Source organism: Puma concolor, chromosome B1, assembly GCF_028749965.1.
Source record: "Puma concolor isolate L17-30 chromosome B1, mPumCon1.1.hap2, whole genome shotgun sequence".
NCBI lineage: Eukaryota > Metazoa > Chordata > Mammalia > Carnivora > Felidae > Puma > Puma concolor.
This window is the reverse complement of record NC_141670.1, coordinates 47020862-47038576: the sequence shown is the minus strand read 5'-3', so window position 1 is coordinate 47038576 and position 17715 is coordinate 47020862. Positions and strand designations below refer to the sequence as shown.

General features: G+C 42.9%; 1 protein-coding gene across 12 annotated transcripts in view; it reads left to right on the top strand.

Annotated features, from left to right (window-relative positions):
• The window catches only part of UNC5D (unc-5 netrin receptor D), a 568239-nt gene that overhangs the window by 472039 nt on the left and 78485 nt on the right, over positions 1 to 17715 (top strand). For 8 of the 12 annotated variants that reach the window (XM_086703728.1, XM_086703731.1, XM_086703729.1 and 5 more), the window contains 2 exons: positions 9701 to 9886; positions 13498 to 13875. In XM_086703728.1, coding sequence (XP_086559854.1) covers positions 9701 to 9886; positions 13498 to 13875 — 564 coding nt within the window. The remainder of the gene's footprint in view (positions 1 to 9700; positions 9887 to 13497; positions 13876 to 17715) is intronic. The other 4 variants (XM_086703727.1, XM_086703726.1, XM_086703735.1 and 1 more) reach the window with 1 other exon arrangement.

Here is a 17715-nt window from a genome sequence, read left to right as displayed (position 1 = left end):
GTGAAATGTGAGGGAAAAAAATTAATGTTTCTTCTCCATGACTCCAATACAAGTTAGAAGATGATAAATGACTTGAGAAAAGGGGAAGAAAGGAAACAATCTTTAATAAGCCTTTGTTCTGTACCAGATAGGAAGTTAAAGCCTAAAAGGTGTTACTTCCCAGAATCCTGTCCATCAAAGAATGGCCCAAATGTGTCCTTAAAGTCTAAAAACTAAGTATGTGCTTCTCACCAACACCCATCCCATTCTGCGTCTTTTCCAAAAATACACTGGTTTCATCCACAGTGGAATCATGTGGAATCTACATCCTTTGTGATCTTCACAAAGGTTAGGGAATACCTCAGAAGACATGTGGCCCACACTGCGTTTGGACATTCTTCTTTCAGGCTGTGAGGACTTGAATAGTGTCTTGATCCCATTGGACTGTTTGCGACTTTGGGACATACTTTTACATCCTCAACAGACTTCTAGGCTCTTCTAAACTAACGTTAGGATACTGGCATCAATGCTCATCTTCTAGCAATGCTTTAAACATTTTTTTTTTTCCTAATCATTTTGCTTCATCTCCTGATTATTTTCTATTGCATAAATAGAACACTTTTTGCAAACTGTATGACTTACTTTGTCCTTCAGGTCACCCCCTACTGTGATCAATCCAACCCATCTTTATAGGCAACATTTGTCATTTTCTTAGCATCTCCAATGTCCTTATTATCCAATTTTCATCCTATCATAAGTGTGTGCCTTTTCTTACTACCATGTTCAATGACATTGTTGACTCTGCCCTTAATGCAACAGGATTTTGTTCATCATGTACCTCAGAACTGTGCAGAGACAGGAAAGTAGCTGGTTGACCAATGTGTTCTTCAGCATCAGAATAACCCGGGTCCCTTGTTAAAATGTGAATTCACAGACTCCGTCTCTCCACCTGTGTGTATTTTCAAAGTTGATAGAGTTTTTGGCTTCAGTTTTTAGGATAGGAAATTAAATAAGGTGAAGTCATTTTCTCAAAAGCTGGAGTTCAAATCCTATTTTTTTCTTTACTCTAACCCCCACCTTAACCCAGTCTTCCTATCTGATGGGAAAAAGCACAGATATTTTGTGGCCAAATGTAGAGTTACCAGACAAAACAGAGGACCCCTAGTTAAATTTGATTTCAGATAAATAAATTTTAGCATAAGCATATCTAGATTTGCATGGGAGATACAGTAAAATTATTCATTGATCTGAAATTCAAGTTTAACTGCATCATATCTTTATTTGCTAAATCTGGCACCTTTGCTTAAAAGGAGAAATGTGCATATCAAGAAACGTTTTATAAAATAGGCTCCCTAATTGTCAATCTTGGAAGAATGGTTAAAATTGAAAGAGATACTGGAGGGGAGAGCCTTTCAGTAGGAACAAAACCTCTGAACCAAAAAAAAAAAAAAAAAAAAAAAAAAAAAAAAAAAGAAAAAGAAAAACTTGCCTGAAGTACAACGTCTACTTGAAAAAAGGAGTAATCAGACTTGGCCAGAGAGTAGGGTCCATATGGATGAGAAATGGGCAAAAGTTGTTGAAAACTGGGGTGATGTAGAGCACAAAGTGTCTTGAGCCATAAGATAAATCCCTTTTGGAGTGGAATCACTTCATACTAGAGAGTTGTCTAAGGCAGTACCAGAACTGTGGTACTCTTCTTAAGAAGAGTAATCCTGGGGCGCCTGGGTGGCGCAGTCAGTTAAGCGTCCGACTTCAGCCAGGTCACGATCTCGCGGTCCGTGAGTTCGAGCCCCGCGTCGGGCTCTGGGCTGATGGCTCAGAGCCTGGAGCCTGTTTCCGATTCTGTGTCTCCCTCTCTCTCTGCCCCTCCCCCGTTCATGCTCTGTCTCTCTCTATCCCAAAAATAAATAAACGTTGAAAAAAAAAAAAAAAGAGTAATCCAGTGGAAAATGGCTCTGAGTGACCAAAGACTGTGTACTAGGTACGATGAGACTGTACAATGTGAACGTCAAGTAGGGTGTCTCCTATGGAAGGGGAGATGCGAGAGGCACTGGAGATGTAATGAGTAAGGCATGTGAGTGGTTTGGGGAAGAATCAATGGGGACAGAATGAAAGACGACTCTCCATTCTCACTCATGGTGTCACATTACCTGAAAAAGGGAATTCAAGAGGAGAAAATATTTGAAGAGATAAGAATGACAAATCTGTAAGTCAGATGACCAATTTGAGATGTTAGCACAACATGCAGGTGGTTTCGTCCACTGACCAGGAAGGAGATATGGGATTAGGTCTGCGCACAGGAGTCGAGGCAAGACATCTCCAATGGAGAGTGTTAGGCATCAAGGAAATAGCACTGTGAACAATTATCCCATTATTTTGGCAAGGAGACAGGAAGAGGGCTAAGAACTGAGCTTTGAAGTCTGTTTATGGAACGTTGAGAGTGAAGGGTAGTTACTAAACAATAAGAAAGAAGGGAGGTGAATCCAGTTTAAGGGACTTTTTTTTTCCTCTCTGGAAAGAGGGTTGGCTTGGCTTGGCTTGCCTACTGCTAGAGAGTAGTGGAAAGGAATAACACAAAGAACATTACTATTGATGCAGTAGTTATAAACAACCGTCAAGAAGGAACAATGATTTGGGGGAAAGGCAGACTTTAAAGGGTAAGAGAACAATCAAAGGACATAGAAATACTGGACTAATTAAATTATCTGCAGCCTGACAACAGGCCAGGCAAATGTAAAAAGAAATGAAGTCGGTCTATAGATTCTGATAGGAAGGACCTACAAAATATTGTATGTAGAAAACAAAACAAAGTACAGTAAAGGAAATATAATATGGAGACTTTAGGGTTAAATAAATAAATAAATAAATAAATAAATAAAGGATATTTACTCTTCTTTTTTTTCCCAAAAGGTCTCAAAGATATTGTCAAGAGTGATTACTTCTGAAGAAAGGGTAGTTGGAGAATGTGTTTTCTCCTTGAATACTGTCCCTTTTTATACTTACTAAACATTTCCTCATCTTAAATATGTATTTCATTCTTTTTTTCTAAATGTTTGTTTATTTTTGAGAGAGAGAGAGTGCGAGCCAGGGAGGGGCAGATAGAGAGGAGGACACAGAATCCGAAGCATGCTCCAGGCTCTAAGCTGCCAACACAGGGCCTGACATGGGGCTCGAACTCATGAACCGCAAGATCATGACCTGAGCTGAAATAGGATGCTTAACCCACTGAGCCACCCAGGCGCCTTTCATTTATTCTTTTAACAGGGACAGCAGCCAACCAGTTAGGGCAATTATGTATTAAGAAAGCATGCATTAAGAAATGTTGAATGTTAAAAACCAATGCTTTGAGTTCTTTTAAAGAAAGAGCTAAGGGGGCGCCTGGGTGGCTTGGTTGGTTAAGCGTCCGACTTCGGCTCAGGTCATGATCTCATGGTCCGTGAGTTCGAGCCCTGCGTCGGGCTCTGTGCTGGCAGCTCAGAGCCTGGAGCCTGTTTCAGATTCTGTGTCTCCCTTTCTCTCTGCTCCTCCCCCGTTCATGCTCTGTCTCTCTCTGTCTCGAAAATAAATAAACGTTAAAAAAAAAAAAATTAAAACAAAAAAAAAAAAAAGAAAGAGCTAAGAACATGGGTGTAGAGAAGACCACATCTTTGAGAAGTTTATCTGAGAGGAAGTTGGGGGAAAGATTTGGGGAGAATGTGATTAAGAAGACCAGACTGTGTTTGGAGGCAGAGGGCAAGGCTCAGGTGCCGAGGAAAAGTTTGAAGATGTAAGACCAAAAGGGAATAATGAATGAGGCCAAGTCTCTGTGGAGGCAGGAGGGGACGGGATCGTAGCTGACTTGATACAGAAGAGCAGCTCTTCCGGGAACAGAGAAAAAGGAGGAAACACTTGTGAAGGAGCAGAGAAATCCTGAGTGGTAGGAAAGTGAGCTCACGTAGGACAGCCTCCCTTTTTTCAGCTAGAAAGAAGGGCAGGTGAGAAGAAGGGCTGCCGTTGAACTAGAACAGCGCCTGGCACGTAGTAAGCACTATTCAAAAATTTGCTACTTTTGTCCTTCATTACAACAGTAAATCAACAATCACAGTAACAATAATGAGGTTTTTGATAGGAGATTAGAAAAGCTGAGGTGTTGATGGGTTACGGGGTTGTAAGACCCCAAGCACTGCAAATGTAGTTGGAATTGTTCACCATGGTTGGCCACGGCTGACCATCCAAAAGCTATTTTTTGATGTGGTATTAAAAAAAAAGTTGCTTCTCAATGACTGCAAGTATAAACAGTATCTTCTATTATATTGTATTTCAACATCTAATTAAATATTTTGGCACGTGAGTCTGTATCCACAACACCGCCTGTGCAAGGGGCCAGGGGCAGGTCCTGAGATGGCCGGGTACTGGCTGTCTATGGGAGTTCAGCACAGCAACAGCTTCTTTAGCCTTCCATTTGTTTTGTCTCTCCTAGGCCTCTGTGTGAATTTTGATTGTGTGGATTCCTTAGAAATTCACTCTCTCTAGTATATGTCCATTCAAGTTATTGGTTTTTCTCCTGAAGGGGTAGCAATGGCTGTTCTGCAGTATTTAATAGGAGATAGAATATTCTGTGTTAGAAAGGCATTTGCTATGCTCCTTTGTTAATTTTCTGTAGCTATCTGATCCTATAAGATAGATTTCAATGTGATAATATAGTTAATCTCATAACATGAGACTTGAGTTATATTCCCATAATTAGTGGCAAGAATCGGTCTTTCTGAGGGGAATCATGTGAAGAGAGAAAGGCAAACCATGTAAACAGCCCTTGTATTTAGTCCTTTGGGGACATCAGTTCCTCGCAACAACTAGGTGTGATTACAATTCATAAAGACATCGAACTTATTGATCCCTGTCCCTTGCACTACGAAATTCAAAGGGGCTGTGAAAGGCTATTTAGACCATCTCACCAGCTTTGACCAAAAATAAATAAAATTACTGCAGACTATTGTAAAGTTATGCTGCTTCTTCTCTTTTGTTTTTTTTTTTTTTTAGAGGGAGACTTTCTGAAAGGAAGTGTCACAATCTCCCTCAGAACTACAAGCTTTTTTTTTTTTTTTAACAACCCTCATTGTAGAAAAGGTCATTTTAATATCTAACCAGAGTCCCAATGGCTGTCATAAAAGGCCACATCCTCCTTTTCAGTCCTTGTTAGAGATGGCAAAGAGTTGGTTACTAGCGTCATCGTAAAGGAAGAGTCATTGAGTTCCTACCATAGACCTGCTCTCCTCTTGTGACAACCCTCTCCGCATTAAAGATCACCTCCAGTCACTTTACAGCTCTGCCTTCTGTGGGCCAAGGGAACCCATAAACATTTCCTCTCCGGGGTCCTAATTTCCACAGAGCTCTATTAATCTGTGCAGACTGTCTCTGCAGATATCCTACACTCCTTTCCAGCAATGAACGTATTCCTCAGTAGTTCGTTAGTAATTTGGAATACAAGAAATTTCTCCGTCAGCTCTAGCTGGAGATTTTATGCAACAGTTTTTTGTTTGTTTGTTTTGTACCTCACCTTGCGTTCTTCCATGCTTACCTAGAGCTTTTGTGACTCTCGGTTCAAGGAAAATAGGGATGAAAACACAGGAAAGACATCAATAACACATTGATCTGTAAAGCTTCGTCTGTGAAACAAAGACCTGTGCCCACAGAAAGCAGAATAGCATTATCAGTCATGGGGTTATCAGTGCTTTTGTTCAAATTAACTTGGAGCAAACAAACCAGCAACACATGTGTGTATGGGAGCCAGCGGACAGGTATAAACATATATGTGTGTTAACATAAAGCGAGTCCTTGCAGCAAGAACTCTGTAATCAACCTCAGACTGTGATTTCTTTAATACTTGTCTCCCCACAGTTGGAGACCAGGCGAGCGATCATAAATAGGTGCAATGGTGTGCGGATTTCTGTGGGAAATTATGGAGATATTACTGCTTTTGAAGTGTTTAAAGCAGTTAGGGAGAATGCATTGGCGCTCAGATAATTAAACAATAAAAAGAATGATCCAAACTGAGTTCTAGGAACCCTAAGTGATCTGGGAGTTTAGAAGATCGTGGTTGGGAGGGTTGGCTGGATTGGCAAGGACAGGGGTTTGGTTTGGTTTTGTTTACTTTTATTTTTTTTTTTTTTAAGTTTGTTTATTTTGAGAGAGAGAGAGCACAAGTGGAGGAGGAACAGAGAAAGAGGGAGAGAGAATCCCAAGCAGGCTCTGCACTGTCATCCAGAGCCTGATGCGGGGCTCAAACTCATGAACCGTGAGATCATGACCTGAGCTGAAATCAAGAGTCAGATGCTTAACCGACTAAGCCACCCGGGCGCCCCTGGACAGGGTTACCTTCTTGAAGGTGGGGGACCTTGAGCTGGCACGCGACCAAGGGTTTATTTTACAATGACCTGTCATACAGGGCTATTCACTAACAGGCATCCATCTGGCAGTTAAATTACAGTTGAATTTGGGGTGTGAGGCAGTGCCGCAGAGTGGAGCATGAGCATTGAAATGGACACGGAGAAAGCCATCAGGGCCTGGGTAGTGCCTGCACCACGCGGTCATGTCCTTAGAACGACTCCCCTGGGAAGGACCAGTGGTGGCTTCTAACGTTTGGACAAGTGATCACTGTGCGCACGCGTGTATGCAGTGACTCTGCAGCGGCTCCCCCTAGGTGCCTGCGTGCTCACGGACAGGCTTACACCCAGCGTCCTCCCTTCTCCCATGAAATTGTGGTGGCAAATATGGAACGAAATCTCAGATTCTTCTGGACCCAGTCCTGAACACACAAGAAAAGTGAATTGATTATGTTTATAAGCACTCAGGTATCCTTACAGGGAAAACCACTCTACTGTCCTGGAGGATGGATTAGAAAAGAGTGAGGCAGAGTGAGAAAAAGAAAGGAAGGAGGTGAAGTAAAAACAGTAGATAGAAGAGCAAAAAAAAAAAAAAAAAAAAAAGAAGAAAGAAGCACTGTGGCCCAACTTTGGAAGGGTTTGAGCTGTTGGTAAGGATGTCTCTTGAGATGTATACATGTGGCTTCGAGTATTTGTGTCTCCCTGTCAGGATCTCACCACTTGTCTTTTACCACCGTTAGAACCGTTAGACAAGAAACAACTAAGAATATGTTAATTCCTCCGTGCACCCTCATTTCCATTGCATGGTTGGCCCTCCACAAATGTTTGTGGAATAAATGAAATTATTAGATTCTGAAGGTTTTAATTCCCAGGACAGATTGTTCTTGTAAAGTAAACACCATTTTGCTTATCTTCCTGTAGGGAGTCGATTGACTTTTGTCTTTTAGATTAGACTGTCCCACCAAATGCCAGGGTGAGCCTTATAAGGACGCCGTGCTCTCCATACAGGTCTCTCCCCTTTCTCTCTCACCCCCTAGCTCCACAGTCCCCATACTCATTTTTTTTTTAATTCTATAATTCAGTATTTCATTCTCTTAAGTCAAATAGATTCTGCAAATATTCCTGGGAAACGCACTGAACCATATCAAACACTTAAATCTCAGTCTGAAGGCCTATGTAGGGTCCTTTCCTAAAGACAGGGTTTGTGTCTGAGAGAAGGGAGATTCTGCGTGTGTGGGTAGCAGGAGGGTGGAAACCTAGAAAACAAGACAGAAATACAGAGGAACTCACCCAACTGGTTCCCGCTACTGTTTGGGCTCAGGATGTTCCTGTCTGGGGATGTCCATTTCCAGAAGTATTTTGCCCTGATCATCCCCCTGGCCTCGGCTCCTGCCTATTTTTAGTACCAGGAAGCGAAAGGGGTCTTTGGCTCTACTTTGCCAACTCAGCAGCTGCACTCAGTATGCCGCCAGGCTGTTTCTCTGTGTGTGCTTGGTTGCTGGGCAGGTGTGTTCTCCCCAGATACACCTTTTAAAATGATAGTGTCATCAGTCAGTAGTGCCCGAGGAACTGGTGGGAAGCAGGGGGGTGGGGAGGGGGAAGGCTAATTGGTTTCAATCCAAAGTTCTCTCCCTACTCCCGGTACCCTGGCTTGCTACCTCTGCGGTGTTGTGTTCTCTCTGCTCTGAGCACAGCGACTCCCTTCACGGAACTGAATTGGGTAGAGGGAGGGAGGGAACATCAGTGAGAGCCCAGCTGCCCCTCCCTTTCCCTGTGGGACACAGGCAGACACTGGAACTTTGGGGCCCGTGCTAGTCACCACGCACATGGTTCTGGGTGGCCAGAGCCGACCACACAGATGCCTCCATCCCTGTCCCTCTCCCGTGGGGACCATCATGACATTGGAACTAAAACCTAAGTCACAGCCTGTTTCTCAACACCTCCTAGGCCGCTGTGGTTATTGAAAATGTCTTACAATCCTCTCACCTTTCAAATACCGTTCTTTTGGATGGTTTCGCTCCCTTGCGAATTATTTGTGTGTGTTTACTGCACTATTGCTGAACCGGTTCTGCTTGGTTTCCTTGTTCACTCTTTAATTTGGTGGCGCCTTATTTTACAGTCCACCAACTTTGTTGGTTAGTAGTACTCGTGTTATAACGTAAGTACTGTATTAGGCTGCAGTGAATGCATAGTAAGCACCATGCAATTACCAGGTGAATATATGATAGCTCTGTTTTAGCCTCTAAACCTAATACAGGGTGACAGAGCAAGTACCTCTGGACCTATTATGTGTACTCACCCCATAATCTGTAAGGGGATGGATAACATAGCTGGCACTTGCCACCTTCTCTTTCCACATACTTTGCAAGATTATGCCTCTTGTAGGGTCGCGTGGCCTTGGATCAATCTCATGCTGAACTGCAGTAGCCATGATGAAGGTCTTCAGGAACGAACCACACGCAAAGTACAACTAGCAGACGAGTTGGGAAACAGCTACAACCTATCTTGGGGGTTGGGAAGACACCCACATTCTCAATTCAAACTAACGCTTTTATTTTTGCTTTGCCTATGCATTCAATAGGATGGAGTAGGAGAGGTATGGGAGAAACAGCATGTGCCCTTTTAGAGACCAGTCCTCTTTCGCAAAAATGTATTAAGTCTAGCATTTAATGGTGCTGGAAAACGTTGACCGTGGACATCGGAGCACCTAGGACCAAAATCTCCATATCTCACAACAGAAATTCTTTCATGATGATTGTAAATACGCTAACCTGATGTTGTCGATGTTCTCTTAAACTGAATGATTTGTGCCAAAGCTAAAATGCCTATTTGTGAGCTCTGGTCTTCTCTCTCTTGACTCCTAGACTGTGTCTGACCTTCTCACCCTAGCCCACTCTCTGTGAATGCATGTGCCCCACGTCATATATAAGCAGAACAGTTCACCCATATTTTGTCATTGTATGTGGATCTCATGTCCTCCCTCAAATAAAAATAAGATGCAAAAAAAAAAAATACTTTGCAGGTAAATATGACTTTCTAAACCAAGTAAATTAAGGAGTTGTCTGCTTTTACTTGAAAAATATTACATTCTTTGCAAAATTGATTGTCTTTAAGATTTTATTATGTGGTAAGCTGCCCTAATGCAGTCAAGATATTTGACTAGCGTCCCTCTGATTTATACAGGGTATTTTAGAAACATGATTATGTGTGAAAGAGAGTATAACTTATGGCTAGCTGCATATGTCATTTTCTCTGAAAAGTAGCTCCAAAAATCCAATAGCATTTCATTTTGTATCCCAGGGTGGTTCTTCGGCTCTGTGCCCATGCTGGCCATTTAAGATTTCTCTTGTGTCTTTCAGGCATTGAGAATGCCAGCGACATTGCTTTGTACTCGGGCTTGGGCGCTGCCGTGGTGGCCGTTGCAGTCCTGGTCATTGGTGTCACCCTTTATAGACGGAGCCAGAGTGACTATGGCGTGGACGTCATCGACTCTTCTGCATTGACAGGTGGCTTCCAGACCTTCAACTTCAAAACAGTCCGTCAAGGTCAGCGGCGTAGGGCCCCCCAACACCTCGTCCTCAGGACCATAGAGACTACGCTCACACAGGACCCCCAGTGTTCTTCGGCCCTGTGTGAAGGTAGCTCTTGGCACTGGGAGCCGCTAACCTAGTTGTCTTCACACATTAGGAAGCCAGGCTCGGTCACATAGTCTGCCCAAGTCCTTGACTACTATGAGAATGAATGGATCTCAGTTTCCCATCCATTCACAACATTTTTAATGAGGCACTTCCATCTTTGATATGTAGTAAACTTAGCACCTTATTTTATCTCAGATTAGCCAACGTTCTGTTTTAACAAGCCTGCTCTGAGGATATTTAGTTAACTAAAATGCTGATTATTCAAGTCTGAAAACCAACCACTTTACTATAACCTCCCATGCATAGGTATTATATACTATGTACTAGGTGGAGTTATTTGGGTTACTTCTATCTTATATAAGTTAAAAGGACTTTAGATAATATACGATAGGTCAGTTAGCCAGCAAGGGAGGGGAGGGATGAAGTTCCCAGCCTTAACGACTCTCACCTGCTGCCCACTGGAGGCAATCTTTTGTTGGAGGGAGAAGGAAATCTGTCATGTCAAACTATGGCATTACTCCTTTTCCAAACAGAGCCGTTTAATTCTCTTACGTGAACCAAATCCGTTTCTGATTGCAAGATGGAGATGAGCCATACGTGGTTTCTGGTTTCAGGCTTAGAGAAAAAATGAAGCTATCTCCCTTCAGAAAGGGTGAAGTGTTCCACCTTGACCCTTACTGTCGATATTGTCACCTTTATTTCTATTTATTGCATGTAACTAGCGCCAGTAGCCCCGGACAAGAAGTCTCGCTGCATGGCCGTGATGGAGTAGCAGTCGGGTTCTGAAGTGGAACCCAAGCATGCGAGAAACGGGGAAATGTCTGGCAGAGACAAAATGCTTTCCTGCTTGCCACTCACTTCTGGGCACCAAAGTTTCAGGGCTGAGTCTGCTTGGCCTCAGAAAGGGACACATCCCCTTGACTGGCTTCATTAGAAATAAATCTAATGAAGAACGGATTTGTTTTTAATTTTCTTTTTAACCTTTATATTTTGAGGGACAGAGAGAGTGCATGATCAGGGGAGGGGGAGAGAGAGAGGGAGACACAGAATCCAAAGCAGGCTCTGAGCTGTGGGGCTCGAACTCACGAACCGCGAGGTCATGACCTGAGCCGAAGTCGGACGCTTAACCCGCTGAGTCACCCAGGTGCCCCAAGAACTTATTTTTATACTACATGAGAAACTAGAAATCTTTCCATCAAATAAGATACCAGTGTCTTAGACAATAACATTGTAAAACAGAAGAACGACAGTAGTATGTGAGACAGAGGCTTTGAAGTCAGAGAGAGTGAATCCAAAATTGCTATATGACCTAGTTAATTATTCTGTCTCAGTTTTTACAGCTTTAAAATGGGGATACTAATATCCACCTCAAAGGGTTCTTGTGAGGATTAAACTACTTGGGATGACAAGGATTAAAAGCCCTTGGTTTATGGAAGGTGCTCAACGAATGTAGCAAGTATCAGTCCAGAAGCTAGTGGTTTCCTCTTACTTTGGCACAGGATGCCAGTGTGTTCCATAGAGCAGCAGGTGAGGGGGTGGTTCCCTCGCTGAAGCATTTGGAGAATGCTGACTTGGGTAAGCTCAAACACATCTCCATCTTGCGGGTCTCCTTAGAGCTTGCATGTATTGTGACTCTCGAAAAGAATATATAGCCTTTCCAAACTTCCTTTACCATTTTGTTTTTATTTTTAACCAAGAATATCCCAAAGCTAGTGATAAAAGCAAAAATCCTTTATTCAAATTCTACTCTATCCTACGTTCACTGTGATGATGCACCTCACCTTGATGCTCCGATGATTTGCACCCCGCGTTGTTGTAGAGACAGAGCTGGAACCCCAGGAAGGCGAACAGACTTTTAAACAGAAGGCCATGGGGTTGACCAGGAAGTTTCAAAAGGATTTCCAAAATGAACTGTGGGGTGATCAGGTCGTTGTCCCTGATACGCCGACTCTCTTCAACCATGGACTTTTATCATATGTACATACTTTTATAATCAGGCATTTTCTCCTTAAGTTAGACTTCAGTGTAACTCTAGGTAATATTTTTGCTGCTTGGCTTCCCATAAACTTGGAGGGTCTTTTCCATAAGCTGGGAGGGTCTTTTAAGAGTGGCCAAAAGCTAAACTTCAGAAGGTGAAGGTTTGAGAGAAAATAGCCATGAGCCTCAGGGATGCGATTTTTCAGGTCTCAGCGGAAAGGCCTGAGACCTGAATGCTTTTCAGTTGTGACACGGTTCTTACGTCCCCTGCCTTGCCTGGGAAAACCAAAATAAGAACAAGGCTGATGCCTGTAGAATTCAGTGCAGTTCCATTAAAAAGCTCAGCTCCTTGATTGTGCCTGTGTCTTGACATGAGAACCTCCAGCATGGGGGAAAAAAAAAAATGCCTCATCAAGGAGCCTTTAGATCTACAAAGTCCTCTCTGACTTTGGATTCTTCGAGCATCAGAACAAGAGGTTGGGAAAGTCAGGGTTATAGATTTCCTACTGGCATTGCTACAAATTATGAAGATGGAAAAACAATACAATATGGCCTGGAATTGCAACATTTTCAAAAATAGACTTTAAACATTTTGTCAGGCCCCCAAAGGAAAATTGTTTAATATGGTTTGGGTTTCAATTTGAGAAGTCACATTGACGGACTGATATGGGTGGGAGGTTTGGGACTGAGGGTTATTTCATTATTCACTAATAAATGGGATTATTTCATCACAAGAAAATATCACAGCATTTCTTTTTAATATTAGGCTGAGAAAAAGATCGGTGAGCCCCAGCCGATGAAAGTCCAATTTCTCATGGTTTTGTAAAGATTTTTTTTTTCATTTGTTTCAAGACAGAAAGGAAGCCCTTCTAAGCTGCTCCCCACATAGAATCGGAGCCTCGCTGTCCCCATGTGGTGCCTCCTTTCCCTCTCAGAGTGACATATACTCAGACATGGAGTGATATGATCCACATGGTCCCCTGACCCTTTTGCTCTGAGGACACATCATTTCCTCTCCCGGCTCCACAAACTGCCCAGAATTCCACGTGAGACGGGCTGTCACCAACGCCTCTCTGGTTATAAACAGCACTACCTAGTCACCGTGCTGTGTCACCTTTTACCATTTAAAATGAACAGATGTTATTTTTGCTCCAAACTGGATTGCAAAACATTTCTTCCTTTTTTTTTCTTGAAGCTTCTCTCTGCCAGTTAAAATAATCACATAAACAATAATACCGTAGTCAGTTGCCTGACACAGTGCCAGAAATACTTGTTTTGAAAAGATGGCATGCCAGGAACTCTGGAGAATGAGTGATTGTGGTCAGCGGCATTCAGAGAACCCGCTGTGAGAGCTGGAGCTCCCCATTCCAAGGCTCTGGTCACTGTTGACTGGCCTGTGAGAGCTGCCGTAGACACTCAGCATGGGCCTGAAGGGCGGCTGGCAAGCTCACAGGCGGTTGTGCAGTCAGTAGAGGCAGAGGCGAGGGGGTAACCGTGACGCCTTTTCGTTTCCGAGTGACAGATCGATTTTCTTTCACCAGGTAACCCCCTGCTTCTGAATTCCTCCATGCAACCAGACCTCACGGTCAGCCGAACATACAGCGGGCCCATCTGCCTACAGGACCCGCTGGACAAAGAACTCATGACAGAGTCTTCGCTCTTTAACCCTTTGTCCGACATCAAAGTCAAAGTTCAGAGCTCATTCATGGTTTCCCTGGGAGTGTCTGAAAGAGCTGAGTACCATGGCAAGAATCATTCCGGGACTTTTCCCCATGGAAACAACCGTAGCTTTAGTACGATGCACCCCAGAACTAAAACACCCTACATCCAGAATCTATCATCACTTCCCACAAGGACAGAACTGAGGACCACTGGTGTCTTTGGCCACTTGGGAGGACGCTTAGTCATGCCAAATACAGGTGGGTGGTAAGTGTGCGTTTGTGTCTTTCCGATCTGTTTCAGCATTTTAAATTTGCACAATTGTGTCCCATAAGTTAAATTTTTTAAGATGTTTACCATCCTTGTGTCGCAGCTACAAACACTGTGATTCCAGAAGTCTACTCGATTTACACACTAACTGACCCAATACATAGTATCAGTGTCCATAGACCTTGCTGTGATGTTACTTTATGACAAGCAATGATAAAGGTTCATTATGGAGTTGCCCTTTTGAACGCAAACTTTGGTGCCAGGGCTATACCATGCGTACAATTAGTTCTCAAGAATTTTCTTCTTCCTTTAGGTTAGAGGGGAGAGTTTCTTAATGTTTTGACAAGGCTACTTAAGGTGTACAGGCCAGTGCACTTTAACATGACATCCTATCAATGGATTAGTTTCCATCTGAGACCTAACTGGCTGGCAGAAGAGGGTAATGTCTCCTCTGATTTCTAAGCAACAAGAGTTAGGTAGTGCAATGAATCATCGCCGTTGGCCACTGACAGGAAAGAGGATTCTGCATCTGTGTTCTAGAACCACCAGACCGCACTGAATCAGGACCATCGGGGGCCTCGACAGACTTCTCCCTGAGGTCCAGCTGACCACCCTCTCCAAATCAATCATTTTGTCCTCTAAAATGAAATCTGTACGAGGACTAGCCCGAAGCCACCATTCCAGCTAACTGGCCTGATGGTAGCTTAGTGACTGGACACCATGTTTTACGTTGATAAGTGTTGTCTTGTTCTCCTACGTCAGTTGCTTCCTTGAAAATAGCCCTCAAATGCAGCCCTACTCATTATTTTCTTTTCTAGACTTGGAATTCTCGAAATCTTCTTTGGTCAGTGGTTTAAGACATAGTAAGAATCTCCATTTAAATATGGAGAACGATTACGTCATTGTGTGATTAATCCTCCCTGGTCATAATTGGCAGTCAGGAGCCTCAATGCAGAAGGAGTTGGTCAGCCCTACTTACCAAGCACTCTTCTTGGAGGAATCTATAAACTGGAAGCATGGGTTCTGAAGAAAGAAAATGATGCAAACCCCTCCCTAAGGATAGGAAATAGTCATCAGAATCATAGAAAATTGCATTTTGTCTTATCTTCACTTCCTAACCTAGTAGGTGGCACTTGGGAGGCCCCAGGTAGTTATTGGTTCAATCAGTTGGCCCACACCCCTCCTCTCTCTTCCCATCATTGTGTTTGTTTACACATATGTGGAGGGTGGGCCAAGATCAACCCATTCATTGGCTTTAATGTTCATCAAAGAAAGTGAGATAAAATCATAAAACAGATTTTTCTTTTTCTTCCCCTTTGACTCAAGAAGCACTTGTGTTGAAAACTGAAAGTTCTTTTCTTAAAAAAAAAAAAAAAAAAAGAAAATGTTGACTTGTTTTGAGAGTGAGAGAGAGAAAGAGCAGGAAAGGGGCAGAGAGGGAGAGGGAGAATCCCAGTTAGGCTCCACGCTGTCAGCACAGAGCCCGATGTGGGACTCAAACCCATGAACTGCAAGATCATGACCCGAACCAAAACCAAGAGTCGGATGCTTGACCAGCTGAGCCCCGCAGGTACCCTGAAAACTAAAAGTTCTGATAGCACTGTCTGACTCCCAAACATTTCCTCTGTGAAGAGGCATTTTCAGAGTTTCACAAGGAAGCCCTGGACAAGATTGAAGCTGTTCACTGGGAATGAGTTTGAGGAAAAATAAGTGTGGGGAATTGAAACATATGCTCTGTTATTTGCAGAACATAAATGCAAAATATGCCCTAGAGGACTAAAGTGTAAAGAAGCAAGACATAGCAATTAAATTGTTCTAATGCCATCCATCCCGAATTATCGTATGGTGCCTGGCAATGATTTTTCAAAAAGGTTGGGATGGTCCCCTTGCTGTAGAAATCATTTATTATGCAAAATATGAAATGAGAAACTCAGACAGGTGGTTCTGTTGTCATATCAAATAAAACGCTGTTGGGGTAGCAGGCGGAGTTTGGGGGAGAGTATATTTTTGTAATCAGAGATAACTGGTGAGTGACATACTGAAAATGGGCACTCCTTGGGGCAGTTGGGTGGCCCCGTCAGGCTTCCAACTCTTGACCTCAGCTCATGTCATAATCTCACGAGTTGTGAGTTCAAGCCCTTCCTTGGGCTCTGCATTGACAGCACAGAGCCTGCTTAGGATTTTCTCTCTCCCTTTCTCTCTGTTCTTCCCCTGTTCATGCTCTTTCTCTCTCTGTAAAAAAGAAATAAACTTAAAAAAAGAAAGAAAGAAAATGGACGCAGACATAAAGATTCCCCACCATGCCTCTCCTTAAGATAAAACTTACCACCAACCACAACCCTGCCTCTGTGTATGACTGTCTTCTATCTCCATTGACAGTTTGCATGTTTAAGTAGGAGAAGCATGTTTGAAAGATAATCATACAATTTCTGATTGAAGGATAGATGACATAGTTTAAAGTGCTAAGGATCCTGTAGAGTCAGGTCGTATTTAGGAGTATCATGAATAATGTTTCAATCTGAACGCTTGAATGAGATAAGATCTGTTTATCCCTTTCTCAAAAGTCCACATACATATTTATTCTGATTTGATCTGGGAGTTGACCATCAGGCACTGATGAGCTCAAGAAAAGATTATGTCTCAGAATCTGGCTTAAAAAAAAAAAAAAAACAAAACTTTATTTTTTTTTTGAGAGAGAGAGAGAGAGCATGAGCAGAAGAGGGACAGTGAGGGAGGGGCACAGAGAGAGGGAGAGAATCCCAAGCAGGTTCCGTGTCATCAGTAAAGAGCCCCACACAGGGCTCAATCTCACGAACCGAGAATGAGCTGAGCCCATATCAAGAGCTGGATGCCCAACCGACTGAGCCACCCAAGTGCCTCCTGGCTTTTTTTAAAAAACAGTTCTGGATCCTAATCCTTCATATATTCAGGATTTGTGTTTCAAATGCCTACTCTGTGCCAGGCAGTATGCAATGTTATTGATGTAATAAGCCATCATTGCTTTTTTATTTTAAACACACTATAGGATTTACTTCAAAGTTTAGAAAAGGCGAATTAATCAACATGTCAGAAAAAACAAAGTGATTATTTGGGGTGGCAGTCGAAGAATTGACTGTACAGGGGGCTCAAGGCAACCCTGGCCAGAGGCAGCGTTCTGTATCTTGATTATGGTGGTGATTACATGACAGTATTCATGTCAGAAACTCATCAGTTTGTACTCTCACAATGGGTACAATTTATTGCATGGCAACTGTACTTCACTAAAGGAGAAAACAGGACAAGAAAAATGAGAACACAATGAAGTTCATCTTTGCGGTCAATTGCCGAAGGTGGCATCATTGCTTGAGGATAGCCACCCTTGCCTCTGTATCTAAAGAATAAGGGCTGAATGTCTCTGTTGCCATAAGGGCCTAGATAAGCCAAAAGGGAGGCACCTGAGAACAAGCGCTGTGTCAGACTGAGGGAGAATACAGAATGTCTAGGGTGTATATTTAGACTGACAGCCACACACACTGAGTAGCCTGTGCATTACAACTTCTGCTCAGCAGAAGAGAAAGATGTCCTGGAGTCCACTTCATTTAGCAACTGCATTTGAAAAAAGGATGGGAAATAAAAGAGGAACCTGATCAGAGGCTTCTAAGTATGGCAATTACAGTTCCATGGACATCAAAGCCCAGCATATAAATGGATACTCTTGCTGAAAAGCTGTAAGCAAGATTTAAACGTGCCTCATTCTTAGTGCTGGCAAAAGATACTGATGATAACTAGCATGTTACTGAATAATGCTCATAAATGTTCATCACAAATAACTTGTTTTGCAACGAGTCCTT